This window comes from Phaethon lepturus, unplaced genomic scaffold, assembly GCF_000687285.1.
Source record: "Phaethon lepturus isolate BGI_N335 unplaced genomic scaffold, ASM68728v1 scaffold13498, whole genome shotgun sequence".
In the NCBI taxonomy this organism is placed as follows: Eukaryota; Metazoa; Chordata; class Aves; order Phaethontiformes; family Phaethontidae; genus Phaethon; species Phaethon lepturus.
The window spans coordinates 22941-46850 of record NW_010556973.1 but is presented as its reverse complement, the minus strand read 5'-3'; the positions used below and the strand labels follow the sequence as shown (position 1 = coordinate 46850).

The following is a 23910-nucleotide window of genomic DNA, read 5'->3' as shown; positions in this document are numbered from 1 at the left end:
TTTCCCTAATCAGTTGGTTATGTTAGACATTTTCTTTTATTCAGGATTAAGGCTACTTTCATGACACTGTGATATCTATCTATATTTGCTTCAAATTGATAGCCATCATGACAATCTTTTAACTCCCCATCATAGGCAACTAAACTTTCCCTTTTTCCATAATGTTATATTTTCGCTCCTTTTAACCTCAAATACCAAATAGGTAAGAATCCACTTTATTATTTCAATAATACAATAAAGCTGAAAAGGATTATTCACTAGAGCCACAGAAAACAGTGTCAGGGTCTTGCCTCATTCCACTTCAGCAGTAAGGAGGCAAGCAGATCTACCACTACTTTTATAAAATCTGCCAGCATCCTGGCATCTCTGACTTAATGACTGATTACAGAAGCTAGAAAAACTGACCATTTGTATAAAATGCAATTAGTGCGAGCAGAGGCATTGGTTATATCAATCATGTTGGCAAGAGCCAAGTCTGAAAAGGAATTAACGGACCTTTCAACACTGTCACTACCACAGAAAAGAGCTGAAATTGCAAAATTTTCTAAGTTGCTCTGAGAACAAATTATGTTGGATAATAAAAGAGAGGTCATGAGACCTAACAATTAGCCTCCATTTACTAAACTCAAGTCAAGTTGGTTAGAAGCTAATGGGGTAAGATGGCTTAAATGAAATATAGCTTAGGATTTACTGAATGAGGGGTTAGGACAACCATACAGGGGTAAGAATTAGGATTTGGGAATGAATGAATGGTACCCCTGGCACAGCAACGCTGGTGATCCAGGCACAACCATACATCTTGTAACAGTAATATTTATTGGCTCCAGGAATATCCTACTCCCCCACTGAGACTTCCCAGAGGCTTCCAGCCCTACAGAGAACTTGTTGCATCAGCAGTGTTTAGGGAGGATAGTACTTACGAATATTAAAACTTAGAATACTAAGGGTTAAAGGAGTTACAATTCCTGAGACTCTCCTAAATAGTAGACAGTCTATGTAGATCCTGTCCTCCCACAACAGTCAAGATACTCTGACTGTAGAGATATATTTCAAGTGCAGTTCAGTACAGCATTGTGAATTGCATGCCTCTCTATTCTTACATAAACCTAAAAATAGTTATGAATAAAACACATTTAGGAGGATTTTGTGATGTTGTTCTTCAGGAGAAAATTTTACATAGAAAAAGTTATTTACTACAACGGCAAAATCTAGTAGTGCCCCATTTCTGTTGAGACTGTGCCACCATTAACTGAATTACTGAGTCATTATAGTAGTTTGTGTTACCTGCTATAGTGTTTAGAAACATCAGGTATTCAAAGTTGGAAATTTCTCGGTGTTGCCATCGCTGGGTCATGTTGGAAGCTTTGAAAATCTGTCGTGGACTAGCCAAAGAAATGCGTCTGGGGGGAAAAAACATATTTCAGAAAAAATAATGAGAAAACCTGGTGGGCCTTCCTTTTTACCTATCTGAATTTTAGCAGCAGTTGCACATATTCTTATTACTAGTTCTATGCTAAATTTCTCTGGAGATCAACTTGCTATTTTGGATACCTGAAGTTCATTTGTAAAGTTTTATAATCTAATAAGAACAAAAGACTTAAAACATCTGACAGCTGGATATGTCAAGATTTGAAAGCTTTCAAAGAGAAACCTTTACAGCTGTGCAAATTCAGCTGCTCCATGAAGGCTTAATGTATTACAGAAATATGTTACAAGTGATTTAGAGAGATGGCAGACCATTAAATAAGGAAATTACATGACTTTTAGAATTTCACGTAAGAATAAGGTCATCTTTTAGGAGAGACTTTTAAATCCCTCAAGAACAAAGGAAAACAATGATAAGATGATAGAACTTTATTATGAAGTCCATCCTCTTGAGATTTAAATTCTGGGCAGTGTTGGGAGTTAGTCATAACTCACTCAATTAAACTTTTTGAATTTGATGCCAGATTTCCTAATGTTTGCAAAAGAAGACTATAGAGTCATTCCTTAGAGTGATAAATCAAGCAGAGAAGAGCTTATCATAAAACTCCCAAGACTGTTTCGTTCATAATAAAAACATCTGTAAATACCAGAATCACATCATTTAGGAGGAAAAAAAAATCTAAATGTATGTTTAGTTAACAAATCTTTACAGGTATTGGTAAACAATTAAAGAAAACAGTTACAGTAACTGAATTTTTTTTATGTTAATAAACTGCATTATATTGTAAAGAAATTTATCAGTATAAATGGATGTGAAATTTTGAACAGATGTGTCTATATTTCAATGTATATTTAAAAATTTTCACACATAATTTCCTTCTGTAAATAGAAACCCTGAAGTTCTTACAGAGTAGCTATAATTGCAATTTAAGAGACTTTTTTCTGGACTTGATTAAAAAAAGGTAAACTACAAAACACAACAGAAAACATCCCCAGCTATTTTAATGCCATTTCTGTGCACAGCAATCTTTAAAAAATAAAAATTTAAAGTAACAACAATCAAGATACTCTTTAAAGGTAGCTGTTTCTTCTAAAAATTTAGAAATTGATCTACTTAAAAATAGCTCATAATTCATTAAAATACAAAAGGTAACCAATCCAACTAGAGATGGGGTATACCTCAAAAACTTCTGTTTCCATCAGCCTCAATGAACATTAAACTGTGCTGCTGTGTTTCGTCCAGATCATATCTGGTAGTCAAGCCCTAATCTTCTGCTAAAAAAGATGTAGCAAACTGAATCATATTCTTCAGTTTCAGGATCCAAACACACAGCCTGACATTGTAATATTAACTTCTCATTATGTAAAATTTGAACAGAGCTAAAAGACAAGCATACCACACCAATCCTTCACATGCTGTTCAGCTTATATTGTTCTATACATCACTACAATATCCTTCTGATGAGGAACAAATATTTTCATCTATGTTTAAATACTACAGAGCATTCAAGGATGTTACAGTCAAGCTAATAGAACTGAAAACTGCCATAAAAGCTAATCAATCCTACAACCAGTCTTAAATCAGTCTTGAATTTTAGTGAGATGGTGAGCATAAAGAAACCTATTTTCCTTAAGTAGGGTGAGTCTCACTTCCAAAAAGAAGCTATCTTCCCTATAACAGACAGAAAACACAAAAAAAAAATCTCAAATCCAGAAGTTTTTATTATACAAACGCATTGCAAATAGCATGCAGAAGTGATAGGCTGAGGATGTGCACTTATTGTAAACCGGTAGGTGTAAATGCTTCAAACCATGTAGGCTGGTTTGTTGAAAAAAGATCTCTTAGAACTGACAGACAAAATTAACTCAAATTGTAAAATACCTGGTCTGGGGTAGTCCAAAGATAGTACCAATACCAACCCGAGGTAGACAGTTAACCACTTTCTTTACTGTTGCTTGGTCAGGAAAGTTGAACATGACACCCACTGTGAATGCAAGAGTTGAAATATAGAATGATTTTATACCTTTTATTTTAGGCTTTCTGGCCCAATAAAATTTAACCCTAAGCTTAGGTGTTGAACAGGTAAAAGATCAGACATGTTTCCTTCAAGTTACTATGGGTATCTTTTTTTATAATATCCAGAACTGCTTTTATATACCACTAGCAGGAATTTCAATAGAAGTTGTCACTGTTACAAGTCTTACAGGTCTACATTTGTTTTCCTTTCTGAATAGAACTTAAACATATATGCACAGATTGTCTAAAACTGATTAAAAAAAAAGTTTGTATACTAATTGGATCACACATTTACTAGTTTACTTTCCAGATATATTCAAGATATATTCTTTAAAATCTTATCTTCATATTTTGTTTGAAATATTCAATGACACTTAAAATGTCATTGAATGAAATAGCAACCTAAAAATTTAAAGAACAATGTAATTATGGTATCACTAGTGGACATTTATGACCTCACAGACTACAGGCTCCAGAATGGGAAAGTGTTTGTGCACATGATTAATATTCTGTTGGACAATATGCACTTCAGATATGCGTAACAATGCTCTGCGAGATATGTGTCTGAATACTTACCAGCCATGTTCAAGATTAGAGACCATTTTAAGCCCAGACAAAAACCTTGTGACTAGCATAGTAACTGCATAAAACATGTTATCCTATGAAATATTTACTGATTTCAGGACAACAACGTTTCATATCATTACCAAAACAATATTTTACATTTTAGAAGTTTCATCTTAAGACCTACTTTATTTGGCATCTTTGTATACAGTTTTCAGAATTTCTTTTTCAAAATTTCATTATCAGTATAAAAGCACTAGAAGTACCTAAAGAATCTTAGTTTAAACTGCAAAAATATCATATAACCTGGTTTAAAATTAAATTTAGGAGGAGACAATAGCAGAAGAAAGTTCTCTAAGTCTCAACGCACTGTATTTTGAGTGACTTGTCACAGTACATATGTGTGTCTGAAAAAGGAACTGAAGATAGGGGAGGATAAAAAAAACATTCATAAACAAAGTAAATCCACATTTATTTCTTAGAGTTGCACTAACAATGATTAACCCTCCAAAGGGACAAAAAACCCCTTCATGCATAACAGATCAGAGGTAGGTATGCCTTAAGCAAGAGCTTCCAGAGAATGTCAAATAAACGTGGATAAAATGAAGGTGAGGCATTGCTAATTCCCAGTTATCATGTTTGATCATAATTTCTCATTGAAAAAAAAAAAATTAAAAGGAGAAACTAAATTACAAAAATATAGTAACTTAAATATTGAGACACTTATTCCATGCCCTTCTGATGTCTACACAAATCCATAGCAAAAAAGACGTAACTGAACAGCCGGACAGAATACACATGTCCCCAAATGAACACCTGCCATTCCTCTAAGTACCTCTATTTGCCATGAATATCTCCAGTGCCGTATTTTGCAAAAGATAACGTCGGGAAAAGATAGATCGAATTTCTGAAAAAAGCCATTTTCCATGGAGTCCTTCTGTATACGCCAGAATCTAGTAAAAAGAGACAGAGAAAGAATGTATTAAATATGTTTTCAATATATGTAATATCTTATAGAAGAGAAACCGTTTGACCCACAAACATGGATCCTAGCAATTACATGCAAAACTTGCAGAAAAATTACAATATGCCTAAATGTCAAATCATGTTATGAACCTATAATGGATGTTCTGAAGTCTTAAATTCAACTACTCATGTGAAGGACTTTGAAAATTTGCTTGTATTTTTTCCTTTAAAGATAACTGCCTATTTTCTATAACCAAGGGAGTTTCAGAAACATTATGAAATGTTTGGCACTTCAGCAAGGCATAAAAACATATTCGGAAATGTATTACTAGTGCCATTAGATGTATCTGCACTCACCGTAGCACTGTAATGTCAGGTCTGTAACAAATAAGCAAGAAAAAATGTCTTTAAAGAAAAAAACGTTCCTTACGTTTATCGTTAAGGCACCATTCATTAATTCTGGAAGTATAAAGGTTGGCTGTATAAGAGGTTAAGTATCATTTTGTCAGCTAAGGTTAAACACAAACCTGCAAATGAACTCAGCATAATCTCTCTATGGAGTAAGCGGTTGTCAAAGTAACTTGTTACAATTCCTGTCATCCCATCTGACAGACCCAGATGCTTAGTCTGCCTTCACAATTCAAACTAATCCCATTTTCAGTCCTCTGCCACTTTGTTTCTTTGTTGCTTCACTTTTTCCTTTTCATTTCAAAGCTTAATTTTGTAAGCATTAAGGGACAGCGAGACTGGACACTTCTCTGCCTCAGATTAACAAACCATAAGCGAAGGAAAATCTGAGATTTGTCAATTTTAGCAAACACAAAAGCACTTAACAGAAATCCATCACAAAAAAGGAGATGCAGATATAATCCTAGTTAACATCACTCTTACTGCAATTTCATGTGTGCAATATATTGCGTATAAAAAAGAAGTGAAATTCAGGCCTTTAACATAAGAAAGATTGTTAATGAACCAAATAATTTGTTTATAGATTTTTATCAAAGGAGGATTTTGCCTCACATGTAGCATGTACTCACGAATAGCCTGCATTTTTGTAGCACGGAGAGCAGAAGCACCATTATAAAAGCACTACACATTACAGTATAAAATACTGTACCACCTTTGCGAACTAAAAGCAAACAAGACTGGCAAACCAAAAGCAGATAGCTCAGATCAGAACGCACAAAGCAAACCATCTCCCACACCTTCTTCCTTTTTACTTAATCCCTCATCTTCCTCTCAGTACAAGTGCCAGAGACAACTTCCCTCCCAACACGCACGCACAGAAAAAGACGGAAAAAATAAATTCTAGAAATGCGATGAAAGGACCAGGGATTGTCAATGGTTGCTAATAATTTCTGGAACTGGGGAACTAACAGACTTGGGCCACGCTGACACTTTCCACGCCACATCCACAACCCGTCCACAGTAATTGGCAGGTTTGTATAATTCTGCGGCGCTATCCCGAACCACCGCGGTTGGCTTTTGCCACATGCACGTAAATATCCCTTAAAGAGCACAACATCAAAAGAGGTAACGAAGGAGACAAAGTTGCAGGGCTTACGTATAAAAATCTCTTAGTACTTCTGCTGGTATTCATCGAGCTTGTAATTTCAAGGATTATTTTTTGAGACAGACGGGAATGTGATGACCTCCGCTTTTCTGTAGTAACAAAACACAACAGCCTCCTTGTCACCATCAGTCTGTGCACTGCAAATTCAAGCGCTCAGTACACGGAGACTGTGAGTAAAATCAGCACGTTGAATAAGCGTTACTCTCACCCTGTGAAGCCAGCGCTTTCTGTGACAGTGGAGACCCTGCACGCGGCCAAAAGCTCGCTGCGCGCAACTTCTGCAAAACTGGAAGGAAAAGCACAGGCTTGAACGTAGCAGAGGTGGTTTATGTTGGGCCGCCATGATACCGCTCCTGAATTCGGTGTAACAGGACTTACAGCAGAAACTGGAACCGGTCGCCGCTGTAACGACCCTTTAAACCACTCATTAACAGCAGTTACCAGGAGTGAGCGGCAGCTGCGGCCTAGCCCAGCAAGGCCTTCATTTCCAGTTGGAATAGCGTCTGCCTGGTCTGCAGCTTCACTTCAAAGTCTCTGGAGTTCAATTAAAACTGGATTAGGTGGAAGCAGACCTTCTTTGGGACACGCTGTTCTCTGAAACTCCAGGCTCACTGACAGCACCCTAGACACAGGTCTAGCCCGCCAGTGAACCAGTTGCTATGGAAACTGCATCACACACACACCCCCCCACCGCGCTCATCGCACCACCTATAGTAGCTGAAAGGTCCAGGAGACAAACGCGTTTCCTTCATGTACATTACGAAGTATTCCATGTGACAATCCAGTTCAACCTTTTTTTTCCCCTGTCAAAATACCTGATTTTATTAATAGAGCCTCCTAGCTGCAGAAACCGACTCATACTTCAAATTAGATTCAGCATTTTTATTCTGGCAAGGGCTTTTTTTTTTTTTTTTTAAGCAGTGTTACCACTTCTGATATTTTCAGAATTACAACTTTCAAAAACTATTTTTGCATTTGCCTCAGACTCCTACTTCAGAATTTAGGAACGACTATCTTCTTCATACTACTGTACAACGTGTGGAGCTCGGAAAGGACTCATTTATTTCCGTCTTTTGTCACCACCCGTTTTGGAACAACTTGTGGAGCAAAGACTAAGGAGGGTGTGCAATCTAATTTAATTTGCACAAATAGTACCACCTTCCCCACACGAAAAAGTATTTATAGACTTTCAGTTGATTCAACACATCAGATTGGAGTTTAACCTACAGCACATTTCATTTATTTCAAAAGCTACTGCACCTTACAGGGGAAAGACTATTTATACAGTTACCATTTCATTTAAAAATACTTAATAAACAAATGAGCCAACTGTGAAGTTCTACAGTTCCAAAAATCTTATTAGACAAACTGTTCTGTGATTTGACTTTGGCAAGAGCAGATGAACAGATGGCATGACAACACTACTAAAAATACAAAATTACTTTCACCTTTGCATGAAGTCCCTTCTTTACTTCAAGTACCAGAAATGAAGGAGTAAATCTGTAATCAGTCCTCATACTCATGCTGCAGGCCCTGACACGGCTGGAAGAAACTCCCCAAGAAACTAGTAAGTAAGGAATAGCCAGCTTCCATTTCCACTTCGAGGAGATTCCAAAATCAGAGTTGCATGAAAACTCAGGTAGTATCATCCTGATCACGAATTAAGATCGTACATAAAGAAGTCCTCTCTTCGTGGTTCATAGTTGTGTATCAGCTCAGTTCCCAACGTTAAAACGCTCACTCAGAATCTATTCTGTCATTCTACAGTTTTGAAAACAAATGCTCCACCCTACCTTTTCTTCAAAACCTTCCTTGAACATTGATGATAAAAAACAATGTCTCTCATAAAAGATTACATCCAATAGTTAAAAGATAGCGTCACTACAGCTGCCTCCTGAATTAGAACAGTAATATTTTACTTAAGACGAAACACACATTTTGCTTTACCTTTTAAGCAAACCAATCAGCTATGGTATGTTTTATTTTATTTTAGAGAAAAGTACTATTGATCTTGAAAATGTGGATAGCCTAGAAGTAATTAAGTCTGCAAATGGGTTATAGAACTGAAACAGTAATTGAATAATTATATTACTTTAATGTGCCAGCCAATTTAACTGCCACAAGTAAAATAAAAACTAAATAGTTTATTTAAAAAGCTGATGCGCATTTGTGTCTTTCCAAAGAAAGTTATGATGCATCAGACACACACACACAAAAACACCCAAATTTTAAAAAAAAAAAAATTTAATTTGCATTTCAATTTGATTGCAGTTGAGAGATAAAATCCATAAATACATCTTTCTAGCTGCATTCTGTGTCATTTGGGGTCATTTTTGTTCAGGAAGGCAAAATTATAGCACTTAGAGGTTACAAAACCTGACTCCCAGTTCATGAGAAACCTGGATCTCCACCACAATCTCAGCCCTGCAATCGGGGATCCTCAGATCCTACCGTCCAGGTACTACTTCGTTCCTGACTGCAGGATTTGCAGTGAAAGGGTCTTACTCTGCTCTTTGTTTAAATATGTCCAAGTACAACCAAAATAGTATGGAAATAGATCAGATTATTAATAATTTTAAATATCCAAATGCCCTTAAATAAGTCACAGTGCTTATTAGTTTATTTTAGATTTCTCAAGAGAACAACAAATAAGTTGTTCATTTTAAATCTCAGATATTTATACAATCGGCCACCGAAATCCACAGGCGAACAGTAGTAGCCTCCCAGCCAGTCCCTCCTGTGAGCACGCACAGTCTGCTATACAATCCTGTTCAGCATTTTCATGGGTGACAAACTCAATTAAACATATTCATTACTTTAATGTTCCACTAGACAGTTTTACCCAGCATAAAAAATTTAAATAAATAAATAAATACTCTGTGACCTTTGTATCGATCAGAGCAAAATGGCTCATGCCTGGGTGTGGGTGGTGAAGGGACTGGGGAGGGGGGTGGTAAAGGACTCTTATGTTTTCACTTCCAATTACTGGAGGAGATGATAAAACCACAGCAAATGATGTATCAGCTCATTTTATCTTATCGCTTTGGGGCTAGGTGACAATGAAGTTCATATTTCACTGGTTCCCATTGAAGATTGTGAAAATTACTTGCCCTTATGACCTGAAATTTCACTGGAAGACAGAAATTTCTCTTCTGCAAAGTAATGCAATTTTTCAGATGTCAACCTTTAGCCCAGCTTTAAAAATTAATTTCATTTATATTAACCAATGATATTGATATTTTCACAGAATGCTCTTTGATACATGAACCACCGACTACCAAATTTATGTGCTCTAGAAGGATAAAATTATTTTATCTGAAGCTACTGGGGACAGACAGATTTACCACAAACTGAAATTCCTATTTCACAGTATGCTATTTATACTAGCCTCATGTACCTTAAGGCCTCTGGACCTGTAAATAGTTTAATCTTTAGTTAGGACTTAGTTTTGTTTCTAGTTCTATTCAGTTTTGAACTAATTTCTATGTCCACAATACACAAATAAAAACACCATTTGTTTGGAAAAGAATAAAGTCTAACTGTCAGAGACCACAGATAAGTACGCATGTGATGGCACGAAAAATACTTCCCAGATGATTAAAATAGAGGCACGGACAACTATATTTTCTCTCTTTATCCTGACACTAAAGCCATGTTTCAAAATGAAAAAAGCATGCAATGCGGATTTTCTGAAAGTGTCTTCTACTCGCTAACTACAGATAACCTCCCTGATTATCAAGATCTAACTTGGAAAAAAATTTATCGGGGGAACCTGTATTCAGAACTCTTCTGATTTGACTAGGAGGTTCTAAACACCTCACGTGGACTAATAAATCTGTGAACAATGTTAGCAAAGTTAGTACCAACTATCTTACTCTTTTCTACTGCATCCAGTATTTCACAAACAATTTTTTTTCCTTTTGATTAACCCTGCTGACTCTTAGAGAGCAGGAGTTCATTACCTGTGGCAGACAATATTTAATCAACCCAAAAGAACATGAAGATCTGATTGCTAAAGATATATATCTAAGTTAGATTATGTAGCCTAGAAAGTGGAAGTTCAAAAAGAAAAAAATCAATATAGGTTTGGGTGGCTGTCCAAGCTCTGCAAGGTTAAAAATGTAAAATTACACCTTTCTTTGGAAAATAAGACTGCAGGCTTATTTATGATATAAAGGGGCCAGAATTGCAAGAATGCACAGATTCTCATAGGAGTTGACTGATATCTTGATTTAGTGAGCCTGTTAACGTTCTGATTTAAGAGTTAGCAGCATCTGCTCATCAAGAGGTAGATACAAAAGGCTCATCCAGCTGTTTACATCATCTGGGACAGTTTGCCGTCAGGAATTAACTGTAACAAATTACAAGTGATTCAGCTTGCACCTTCTGAGGGCTCGAACACCTCTCCTATGAGGACAGGCTGAGAGAGCTGGGGTTGTTCAGCCTGGAGAAGAGAAGGCTCCAGGGAGACCTTACTGCAGCCCTCTGGTACTTAAAGGGGGTTTATGAGAAAGATGGGGACAGACTTTTTAGCAGGGCCTGTTGCAACAGGACAAGGGGTAAGAGTTTTAAACTAAAAGAGGGTAGATTTCTACTAGATATAAGGAAGAAATTTTTCCCAATGAGGGTGGTGAAACCCTGGCACAGGTTGCCCAGAGAGGTGGTAGATGCCCCATCCCTGGAAACATTCCAGGTCAGGCTGGCCGGGGCTCTGAGCAACCTGATCTAGCCGAAGGTGTCCCTGCTCACTGCAGGGGGGTTGGACTAGATGGACTTAAAAGGGCCCTTCCAACCCCAAGATTCTATGACTCTAGGATTCTGAAACAGTGTTTTTTTCAACTTCTGTGTCCATCCTCAGGTTCTATCACTAACTCAAGAACAGGCTAGGTAAACAGCGATCAGTGAGTTATTCGCTGACGTATGTGAAACAAAGTGATAGTCTGTGTGTTTCCAATAAACACGCATGCAGATTATAATTATCAATCCCTGAGATGCAAAATGCTACAAAGTAAGAATTAGCAATAATTTACCACCGAGACTACCAAGGGCAGCCTTTCTAAAGCAAACTCCCATAACATATCTCAGACACACAAAACAAGCAGTGTGACTACCAACCTAGCCCACAAACCATGCACTCTAGAAAAGTCAATGCAACACCTGCAAGCAGCAAAAAGATGTGTAAGAAAACTGAAATTAATGATGGGGGGGGGTGTATGTGATATTTTAGACAGGCAGCTCTTTAGCCAATCATCCTCTTGTCATTTGCTTCAGTAATTTTCATTTCATTCATAATAAACTTGCAACGCAGTTTTACAAAAGGGTTGCAAAAAAACCCACCACATACAATACCACTTTTAGATCTTATGAAGATCATCAGGAAAAAAGTACGCACATTAACCTGGAAGTTCATTACTCCAAATTGTATTTATTTATGGCAGTGTTTATAATCCATACACATAAAGGAGAATGGCAACAATTTTTACTCTACTAATCAGGGTTACCTGTTTATGTTATTTACCACAGCATTGGTGTTAATACCTACACAGACTTCATATACCTAGTAAATTAAAAGATACAGACAACAAATCATAACTAAAATACCTTTTAATCATACAGAAATAACTGTGAATAGTCATACGCATAAATTGTATAAAGGAACCTCCGAGATGTGAATCTCTCTTTGTTTATGCCTTATGTGAGTGGGTCTGTATGAATCGAGATTTGCTTATAATCTTTGCTTAAATTATCTGAGATTAAAGATACTCTTATGGAAGTGCAGTGGTACACACACATGTACAGTCACACATGTATGTGTGTTAATATGTGCACATATTAAAATACAAGTGAGAGACTGCATAAAAGTATAACATGTAGTTATGCAGAGTGGGCAAAGAGAGTATATTCTCATTTTTTCCTTCATTAGATCATAAGTTTTAAAATTTGGAGAGTGCTTTTAATCCATTCTAATTAATAAGTACAGTTCTGGCTAGTCTTGATGTCCACACAGATTGACAGATTCCGTAACCCCTTTGTGAACTGCATTAAATGATACAACTTCTTGATTTCATGTGTCAATGAATTCCATCAGTTAAACATACACAGTGTAAATACTAAAAAAGCTGGTTTTCTTTATTTCATTTTGTATACATTGAAAAAACGACATTACCTGCAAAAGCTCAAAAAGAGAGCTTAGGCATCACTGAGCAAAATTCAGTGAAACAACCTCTCACTGCGTAGAAGCCACCAAAGAAGCTGATCACATTACGTCACAGAATCATAGAATACTTTGGGTTGGAAGGGACCTTTAAAGGCCATCTAGTCCAACCCCCCTGCAGTGAGCAGGGACATCTTCAGTCATGGCATTTGGATCAAAAATGCTGAAGTAAAGTATTATTAATATTAAGCCTTTGTAGTAATGAATGGGGCAGTGGTACATTCCATGCTAGCTACGCTACATGAGACAGAATTTTGGAAAATTAGGTAGGGAAACTCCATTTGCCATCATTTTACCTCTGCTACTGAGGAGCAGGTGTCTAGACCCCTCCAAAAAATTCCACACAACTCTCTTATTTTGGTGCTAACAACATAACTTTGTATCAGCACAAACATTGCTGCCTCGTTACTTAGCTCACTTTCACGTTTATTAATACAGAAAACTAAAAGACTAAAACTAAAAGAGAAGGAACCTTTAGATGTTCCAAATTTCGCCTTTGTGAAAACTGATCATTTAATTTGTCTTCCTGTCTCCTTGTGAGTTAACAAAAAAGGAAATACAAATTCAGATTCTGATCATCTGAAATTGATCATTATGGAAATGTTTTATTATTGGAAATGAGGTTATAAAACAAAAAATCTTTTAAAATGTTAATTAACCTCAAAGTTTTTTTAGTATACTGCCTAGCACTGGCTATTACCATTAAGCAAAAACAGATGTCTGTTTCTGAGGTGGTAAGTATGACCATGATCCAAATCTTGCCAAGAAACTTAAAACATAATCATATAGAAAGCTTCCTAATAGAAGTAAGACAACATAGGATTCATTCAGCCGCAGTTTACGAGGAAGATACCACGGTGTGTGTGTCTGAAATAAGTGAGTTAAAAATACTCTTGAAGAATACCAGTGAGGACAGGTTTTAACCATTCTGTGTCTGAACTCTCAAGTACAGGATACCTTTGAAGGGTCTCAAGATCAGTTTTCTTCTTGGAAAGATTTTACATAACGAAGGGTACCAATTCTTTTTGTTCCTTGTATAAGACAAATGAAGCGAAATTAGAGAAAGAAAGTGGTAGGGATGCAGCCCCATCATCTATGATTAATCACTCATGCTGAGATCAGTTTGAGTTTTCAGTCAGTCTGTTTTTCAGAAAATCAAAACTGATTTCTGGGAATTACTGTCTTCTTATTCTCTCCTACAACACCAGACCCAAGTCTCTTTGGATGGGACCCTCTTTTCATAATTCTGAGGGAAAAAAAATATATTATTTTTGCTTGCATATCTGAAGCATCTTCTAATATTTGACAAACTTGTAACAATTAAAATCACAGCACTTATCAGAGGACTTTGTTCAACACTTTCCAATTTTGAACAGATTATGCTGTTGTGCTTTTCTCATCTTATTTTTACTAGTGGCTCAAATCTATGCCATAGTGTTGTAACACTATTGCAATAAAAAACCTCTCTAAACTATTTAAGGGATTTCAAAGCAAGCCCTAAAGGCTTTCTCTTGTTTATAAGATGGAATTACCTGAGAAAGTCATAGAAGGAATCAACCAGAGATTCTTTTTTTATGGCAAGGAGGTATTACCAAGTTGTGGGTTGGTTTTTTTTTTTTTTAAGTTTAAAGTTCTGGTTGTCCCTCTTCTTTTATAAAATTCCTAGTGCAGAAAAGCCTTGGAGATAATCTTTATCAGACTACTTTGGTTGATCTCTAAGAAGTGCAGAATCTAAAAACCAGGACAATTGCCAGACTAATGACTCACAGCAGTTCATATCCACAGCAGTATAACTAGATATGGTGAAAGGTAATATACAGGAGCATGTATCTCAAAAGAAGAGCACACAAAACAATGTAGAAGCTATCTTTGTTTTGCTGTCTCTTAAAGGTATTTAGCCACTGAGGTTTTTTAAGAAAAATAAGGTCCATGTTTGCTGTAGCTGTCTCTTCAAATTCCTATTTTCAACAGCAAAACAGAATAGGTATGTTAGATTTCCCACTGCTGTGCCCTGCATTTGCCTATTTCACCACTTCTCCCACGGGCTGCTTCTCTGTGTATCCAGCAAAGGTCTATCCAGCCAGAATACGTGCAAGTGGAAGCAGCAACTACAATCAAGAAAGAAGGATACTAATGCACCTGCTCAGTTGCTCAGCATCTGCCATTTTCATCTGATCTTCAGAACATGGGTGAGGAGAAGAAAGCAAATGGGCAACAAAAAAGTAAGTTTCAATGCCAAAAAGAAGAATTTTTTTTTTTAATTGATGACCTGTAAGCTGACATTCCTATCCCTCCATCAGAAAGAAAACAAAAACAAACAACACCCCCACACATCTGGCAGGAAGCTAGAGTACCAGTCGTCATGAAAGACTGCATCTGATCAGCTCATTAATGGGAACCAAGCCCATCCATGGAAGAACAGATGTGCCTCTTGAAGGCAAAGAGAAAAGTCAGACTCCAGAGCTGCCAACCCAGCAGTTTACATTAAAAGATTCTGTGCTATGTTTTATGAGAGATACGGCACAGAAGGTGCCGCTCGCAAAGGGATGGGAATGTAAAAATGGCTTAATGCCACCTTTGTGCTGCACGGACTCTAGAGTGCTGCAGGAACCAAATCCCCTTTGAGAAAACTGGAGCAGCTGCAGGGGCTGCTTATGTGGGATGCCTGTGGCTGCCCCGCAGCCCAGGACTGTATAGTACTTACTGCTATAGCAATTCTCCCTCCTGCTCTCAGAAGCTGGGGCAGAAGACAGCACAGTGCTGCTAACAAACCCTCCACTGCTCAAGCACTTCCCCGCTCACTGCTAGTTCATTTACTGTAAAGCAACGCAGAATACAGGTATGACAACAACGTAGAGAAATTGTTCTTAGTTATCAAAGGGTATGTCCCCTACATGCACTTCTTTTAATCAAGACTCACATGAGTATACCTCGTATTCTGTATTCTTACATTTATTTTATACTCCTGTAAAAGTAGACTAATTTCTCAGGTAAAGGAACTGGCTGTGATCAGTCAGTGACAAATGTTTTGCTACAACCTGTGACTGCAAGGGAGAATCTCTTCTTTTAAGAGCACTCATAGAAATAATTTGACCAATTAAAACTTATCAGCTGTTTGTAAAAAACAAAAAGCAATGTGAAGAGGAGGTTTTATCGAATAACTGCTGGTTTTCATCTTGGTAGGTGGTAAAACAATGTAACTTAAATCCAGCTTTAAAACATTCCTACAAGTACAGACCATTTCCAAGGTTAAGCAAGCCATGGACATAATGTGAGGTCTACAACCACATCTAGGATTCTAGGGTAACAGAACAAGAACACAACTATCATTTCAGTTTAAAAATGCAATAGAAAATTAAACTGCATTTCTAGTCCAAATGATTGATAAGAAAGGCTTGGAAATGTGATTCGTGTGTAACAGATACACAGACAGCAGTCTGGGGATAGCTGAACAATTGATCCAACAACATGATTTGCCTTCCCATTCCCCCTGGGGTATTAAATCTAAAACTTGCTACTCCTGAGGGCCCAGTAAAAAATAGCCTATCAAAGAATTCTGCAGATGACAGGAGGAGAGAGGGCAGTAAGTCTATGTGAAAATATCTGCTCTTGTGAAGAACTGTAATCTGGGCTGTGTTATGTATTTATCTTACAAATCCACAATGCTGTTTTGCACAACTGGAAGTCTTCCTAAGAGCCAGAAAAAGTCAAGCCTAATGTGGGAGTATTTACAAAGCACCGGGTTCCAGCCAATATGTAACTGTGTTTCATAAATGCTGAAGTCAAAAGGGAAAAAAAGTATTTTAAACTGCTTTTTTAGACAAACCTAACCTCATAGCAATATCCTATCCATCCTGCCTAAAGTGCTGCCAAGAACCAACAGTTCCTTGAGAAAATACAATTTATCCTGCTCGTGCATATTTCATTTACAAAAGTAACTTAAGGCAGCACTTTCATAGGCAACTCTTATCAAGTAAATTAACCATATTTGAAGGAATGATGTGGGAGCCCTTCTTAAATCTTTTAAGTGGGAAAAAAAAACCTAACTGGGAAGCAGCTCTCTTCCCAGTTAGCTCCACATTTTGAAAAAGGTATATGACTTTTAAAAAAGCAGGAAATTGAAGGCATAAGAAAAATTGATTTTGCAAAGATATTTTCGGTTCTTAAGTGATTTAGGTTGTAACTCCATGTTCTTTTGTAAAAAAAAAAAAAAAGGTGTAGTTTAAGATAGAAGACCCACCTTAATGTTAGTGAGGGTTTTCTCTATGAGTAACTGCAGCTGGAGTACTTGCAAGTAATTTTAACAATTTGGTATCTGGCATCAGTGAAAATCAAAAATATCTGTAATCAATTCTTTCCATAGCACGTTAGCAATATAGATATTCAAGTAGTTTAATAATTTTAAGATATGTGTCAGAGGAAAGAAGTACTGCATTTGAGATCTGAAATACAAAAATATCACACCCTACAAGGAGGAACCCATTTACAGCTAGAAACTTGTGTAGATCTTTCTCTACAACATAATTCAATTTTCTCCTCAAGGAGTTGGAAGTTGAAACTTTGTGGAGTTTAATGGCTGAGCAGTTACTACAGGGCAGGGAAAACATTCCTTACTTTTCCTTGAGTACATGAAAACTAGCTACTCAAACGACTAGGGTGCAAAACTTGAGAAAGTAGCACAAAGACTAGAAGTAACTCATCCAGACACATCTAAGAGTGTTCCACCAGTGAAGAACTGATAAATTGATCAACAAAACACTGTTCCTGCTTGCCAAAGTTGTATTTGTTTGTCCCCATTTAATAATTACACAGTTTTTTAAGTGTGGATCTTAAATTAAAAAAATAGACTTATCAACTTTGTTATATTAATCGCTGAAGCTTCAAATACACAGTAGCATAAAGAACCTACAAAAAATAACTAAAATTGGCAAGTATCTGCTTCTCAGCATTCCAGCCAAACAAAATGTCGGTGTTGATAAAAATCCACTTTTTAAAACATGTATCCTCGCAAATCTTAAGTACTGTCATCTCATCTCCCTGTTGGAGTTTGATTGATTATGCCTTTTCCTTATGTTCATTAATCTCATCACCTTATCTTTTACACCACTTCATTTTAGCAGAAAGGCAATAATAAAACCCTCATCCATTATCCTTTTACACATCTAGTCAAGCGGAAATGGTTAATAACATGCTACAAATTGAACTTCAATCACCTCATTTTCTCCTTTGTCGAATGCACATTAAAGTATATTCCAAAAGTGCAATTTGTTTTACAGGGGAATTTGTGTTATATTGCTACAGACAACTAAAATTAAGTGTTTCTCAGTTTGGTTATTAAATATATCCAACTGTCCTTTTATCTCTGATACTAAAACATTAACTCATTTTATTAGGGTGTAATAATACAAGAGCCTTATCTCTCAGAACACAGGGACATCTAGTCTGCCTAATAGTAAGTGTTATACAATGGGTCATTTATCTTTTTTTTTTTAAATATGCTTCTGATAGTTTATGAATTGGTACATTATTGCAGATGAAATGGCTCTCCATTTAAGAAAAGTTAATTTGTTTACATGCAGGCTTATCTTCAAATGCAAGGCCCCATTAGAGAACCGGTCTATAACTGTCAGGGCAAGTGAAGAGGGGAAAAGAGGTGGATGTAGAAAAATTTAGAGCCCAGTAATTTAACTCTGACCACCAATTTCCTGTTTGAATATTAACTGTGTTCCACATGCACTTTGCAAATATTCTATGATCCTAAAATGATTCTACAGAAACATTAATTGAAATAAGAGTCCCAGAACTCGTTTTTGTGAACTCTCCTCATCATTCCAAATACAGGCATATCTTAGTAAACTAAAATAAATTACATTTCTTAAAAAAAAAGGCCATCTAGTAAAAAAAAAAGGTACCAAATGAGACATGTTTGAAGTTGTTTTTTCCAAAAAAATCAAAGGGTGGGCAAAACTCTAGCTCTATTTAATTCAGTGACAGTAATCCAGAAGGGAAGCAAGATTTTCTCTGCTGTTTTTGCATCCCCCTGGAAAAATTTTCACTTGCACTTTGGTCATTATCTCAATGAAACAAGACTAGCTTGACTAGCTCCTCAATAAAATTGCTTATAAACAAATATATCCACAAATACCATGCAACTATTATGGTAAAAAGTTATTTTCCCATGCTTTGTCTCATCTCAGTTGTACAGAAACTTAGCGCTAATGAGGAGCGGCTGAGGGAACTGGGGTTGTTCAGTCTGGAGAAGAGGAGGCTGAGGGGAGACCTTATCGCTCTCTACAACTACCTGAAAGGGGGATGTGGTGAGGTGGGGGTTGGTTCTCTTCTCCCAAGTAACTAGCAGTAGGACGAGAGGAAATGGCCTCAAGATGCACCAGGGGAAGTTTAGAATGGATATTGGGAAAAATTTCTTGACGAAGACAGTGGTCAAGCATTGGAACAGGCTACCCAGGGAGGTGGTGGAGTCCCCATCACTGGAAGTGTTCAAAAAACATGTAGACGTGGCACTTCAGGACATGGTTTAGGGGGCATGGTGGTGTTGGGTTGATGGTTGGACTTGATGACCTTAAAGGTCTTTTCCAACCTTAATGATTCTGTGATTCTGTGATTCTAAGAAGCCCAAGAACACCAAAGTTCCTACCTTTGAATTACGGAGGCAGTCATTTTTATTACCATAAAAACTTGCAATAGTTAGTGTTACAGTATATATGTACAGACTAATGATTTAAAAAAATTAAGTAATGACTGTCTTTTACATTAAAGCAAAGCAAAATATAAAGCATTTTTGCAGGTGGCTGCCCAGCTCACTGTCCAGGACTCACCAGGACACTCACATTGCACCTCATCTCATCCATCCCTTGGATGGGGGATCGCTTTCTATTGCTACCCCAAACCTTCTGTTCTAACAGTATTATGTTTGAGGTCATGTGGTAAGCTGGATTTCGGTACGTGATTCAAATAGAAAGTAACCTAGGGTGGGGAGAAGGAAAAAAATGAAAACGTGAAGGAGATGATAAGAATGGTTTTAGTCTGACTCACCTCCCCACTCAAAACACTTTTCCAGGAACAACTGGGTAAAGGAGGGTAACAAGGTGATATGATGGCACCTGAGGATTGCTTAAGCCAGTACTATTACTGAAAGGAATGCTTTTAAAACTTTGGTTCAGTAAAATCTTTACTTCAGTCACACCAGCCTGCACATAGGATTAGTTTGGTTTTCATTCATGCACCTCTCCAGTTTCTTCCATTTGTCTACGTGTTAAAAAGAAGCCACTCAATATCTGAAGCTCTGCTGTGCATCTTCTCTAGCAACTGTCTTAAAGCACTCCTTTAATGCCATGCCTCTAAAAAGCTTCAACAATGCTGACATAGCTGCTGGTTTCATGTTGAAAATTTCTTCTTTGGTCTTTGAAAATGTCTTGTTTCTTGTTTTCTTGTAGTTTGGCCAATATGTAGCTATCTGTTGCTTCCGCTTCTACACTTGGAGAGTAAGATCTCTGACCTGGGTTTGTAAACTATGGTTATCCTACACTGCCACAGTCCATGACTAGGCTTGTATTGCACCCTGACAATACAAAAAGCATTCTGCTTCTTCCAAGCATAGGACATCTTCACACTCCTTTGTCTTGTGACACATTCAGCCCTGGAATAAGCAAATTCGATTCTTACAGAAATAAATAATTTGACCACTCAAGAATTCAGGCTTCTTTGTCTTCATAAAGTTTGAAGTACTCAACTACTTTTTGAGCTTTCCAAAGCTACATTTAATCTTGACTCAAAAATAGATAAAGGAGTTAATATGCTTGCCATCCACTCATTGCAGTCACTGAATTAGACCAAAAATATTGATTATTTGCTAAAACCGGCATCCTTAAACTTTCTTTTCTAGTTTCACATATGAAGACCACAATTGTAGTCGGCATCCAAAACTCAAATTGCAGCATGACTTGCATGCACTCAGCACTTCCAGGTAGCACCTTAAAATATCAGAAGCATATCAACATAACAAATTTTAAGAATACAAATTTCTAGACTATGTGCATACATTGAATTTGATCTAAATCATCAGCTGATTTCTTTTTTCATTTTGATCATTTTCCTGAAAGCAAGTATGCTCTCTTAACAATATCTCCCTCTTCTGAATGCATAACTGAAGAGGTTTTCTACTTGTTTCTCTTTCGTTATTTAATTTACGTTAAAACAGATGTTCAAGACAGCCTTTTAGGTTCTTTACGAGACAGTCTAGCACCCAAGTGAAATAAATAGGGAATTAGAGCAAGCTATAAACCTAAGAAGCTTCTAAATTGCTGTCTGTAGTTTACCGACAGAGGTGCAAGTTTACACAATGTAAGTTCAACCCTTCAGCTGATGCCACACTTTTGCAAAATGTAAATCACTGATGCTGTAGTACTTGAATGCGGCAATTTATTGCAGAAATAAATGAACAACTGAATACTAAGCAAGTCAACATGAGTCTTGATTCTAGTTTCTAACCACCATTCCCGTACCACATAACATGTCATCATCCATAAGTAAATGAGTTAATCAATTTAATGAGGATTCAGACAAATCGGCTGCCTAATGAGCACTCAAACTGATGTGGCAAGGGTTATGCTCCAGTGCTGACAAAATCAGTTTGATGAAACTGTGACAAAAGCAGCAAAGCACTACTCCTCCAGCACGTTTTCCTGCATCTTATTAACATGAAATTATAATCACTATTTGCAAACTGTATAGGGAAACTATTTATTGTGTAAATCATGTAAACATATGCTTTATCTACTCTTCTTTCCAGCAAACCTGTGTATATTGTTGGAATTAAGTTTAGTAATTATTCAGTTCTTTTCATGGCAATTAGATAGAGTTGTTTAAAGTAATTTAGATTGAGTATGCCAAGAGAATTTCCAGAGACATTACATTGTAAGATTTTGCATTTTATGAACATGCCATTTGGCAATAAATATAAAATAAACCAACCAAAATAAATCAAAATATTCTGCAGCTTTGCAAACAGTTCAGGAAATTAACACTAGAATCTCTTTAAAAGCAAATAGAAAAAATGCAACTCCAGTTTTTAGATAAATGGTAATGCTCTTATGCTGATTTCCCAACTCCATAATGCTAAGATGCAAAAATCACAGGCCATGGAAAAAAATGAACCCAACTAGTATCTTAACTACTTTATGAAAATCCTTTAATCAGCACTTGGGTCAGAATTTTCTAGCAGTACTAACTAGTTATGTCTAGGTTCAAAATACAGGGCCAAGGAGTATCCATAAGACTTGAACATAACACCTGAAAATAATATAAAATGGAAATCTGTCAAGTAAAAAAAGAGATATAATTAAAAAACAGTAAAACTTAACTCTTACTTTCCAAGTATTATCTGTCTAGAAAACTTTCTGTAGGGAAGGAAAAACACCTCTGCACAGGGTTGTTTAAATGCAAGAGATACAAAGGTGTATCGGAAAAGTTTTTACATGTAACAGCCATAACTAAAAGCAGTTTCTAAATAGCATTGGTGTACCTGCAGCCATACAGGTCATATAACCCTGCACTAGGGTTACAGGAATAAACTTCTGGATGTTATCTTTATGATCTTTATTATCTTTATGATAACATCCAGCAACAATTTAATATTTATGCACTAATAACCTTCCTTTCTCCAGAGGAAGTGTCAGACCTGTAATACTTGATTGCTATCCTATGAGCACTACGAGGAGAGGGGAAAAAACGGTAGAAGTCACAACTTTTGCCCAGGGACATGGGATGAGGCAGCTTTAAAATTTCCGCACAAAGTTAGAAGAAACAACTGACTATTACATAAGGACACACAACTTCAGATATCGATGAAATTGCATTCTCTGGAGTAGGAATGTATGTTCACAAACCAAGCCAGAGACAATGAAAAAAAACCACACACAGAAGGATGTCAAACTGCCAAAAGAATAATTAGAAACGCTTCCAAACCGAGAAATACATTATGTGTATTTCTAACAAAACCCACATAAATATTACAATAAAACAACAGTAGAAATCAGTGGCAGTTGACAGTACTAACTGGTATAACCTCACACTATTTTAACACTGACACTTTCTCCCCAAAGAACCATGTTCTTGATAACACCGTGATTTAAGTCTGAAAGGGTTGAACTTTCAACTTCCATGATTCTTATCACAACACACCCCATACACGTTTCCAACCCATTTAAAGGATCTTGACTAAAATCCTAATTCGCCTGTTATCATTTCACTGCGGTCACATTTTTTTTCTGCCTGCCACTAGAATCGTCTTGCCTGCTCCGAACTGTATAGTCCCACTGCCTCCTTCCTCCTGCAACTAACTTTCCTACGGCCCCAGAAGTAGTTGGCTCAGGGAACCAGACTTGTAAAAATCCAGGGAAGAAAAGGAGTCCTGTCAGGTCAGTTCTCCAACTTGATTCATCAGGCAAATGCTGCTGGTGGAACAGGACGGGGGGAAAGGACTAAGCAGCCACCAACTGGGTCCAGCGATTCTTTCTGTGCCAGAACCCGTCTACATTGAAGTGGTGGTGGAACCCGCCTCTCAGTTTCAGGGACCATTACATACTTTCCTGTCTCCGGAAATATCTTGTCATTGCAACTGTACAGGTGTTTTCCACCATGGCTTCTGTCTGCTAGCTATATGGACACGTCACAGAAGAAACAACTCGGCTGGTTAGTTTTGCCTGAAGATAAGTTCATAATCATTTCCAAGAAACATCCGACCATAAAGATTATGTATCTTTGGGATATAAAAATACCCCCAATTAGACAGATTCTAATGTCAGAGAATTTGTACTCCAACATAGCTGTGTTCTTTAGTGACAATTAGAAAACAAGTGGCAAATCCAGGTGCCTCTGGATCATCTATTTTTTACAAGATGTTTGTATCTACCAAAGTAGGTAATTTCTCTAATGCTATAAGCAGAAAGCATCCATGATTTCATTGTCAGGCCACCTTTAGATGCAAAACTAAAAGTTTACATTAATTCCAGTACTGTAGCTGAGAATTAGGGTAAATAAATTGAGTATAAATTGTATACAAAGAAAGAGATTGGGAAATTAATATTGAATACAGAGTACCAAGTATCACTTATTTTTTTGACAGAATCTAGA

The 23910-nt window shown here is 36.9% G+C and overlaps 1 protein-coding gene across 1 annotated transcript in view; it reads right to left on the bottom strand.

The window, feature by feature from the left end:
- LOC104625087 (lipopolysaccharide-responsive and beige-like anchor protein) overlaps positions 1–6888 on the bottom strand; it is a gene marked incomplete at its 3' end in the record, with an annotated part of 42339 nt that extends 35451 nt beyond the window's left edge. Inside the window, exons 1-4 of the mRNA XM_010292624.1 lie at positions 6754–6888; positions 4842–4959; positions 3308–3410; positions 1285–1400 (exon numbers count right to left, since the gene is read on the bottom strand). Of these exons, the coding sequence (XP_010290926.1) occupies positions 1285–1400; positions 3308–3410; positions 4842–4959; positions 6754–6888 (472 nt within the window). The remainder of the gene's footprint in view (positions 1–1284; positions 1401–3307; positions 3411–4841; positions 4960–6753) is intronic.
- Positions 6889–23910: the final 17022 nt, after the last annotated feature.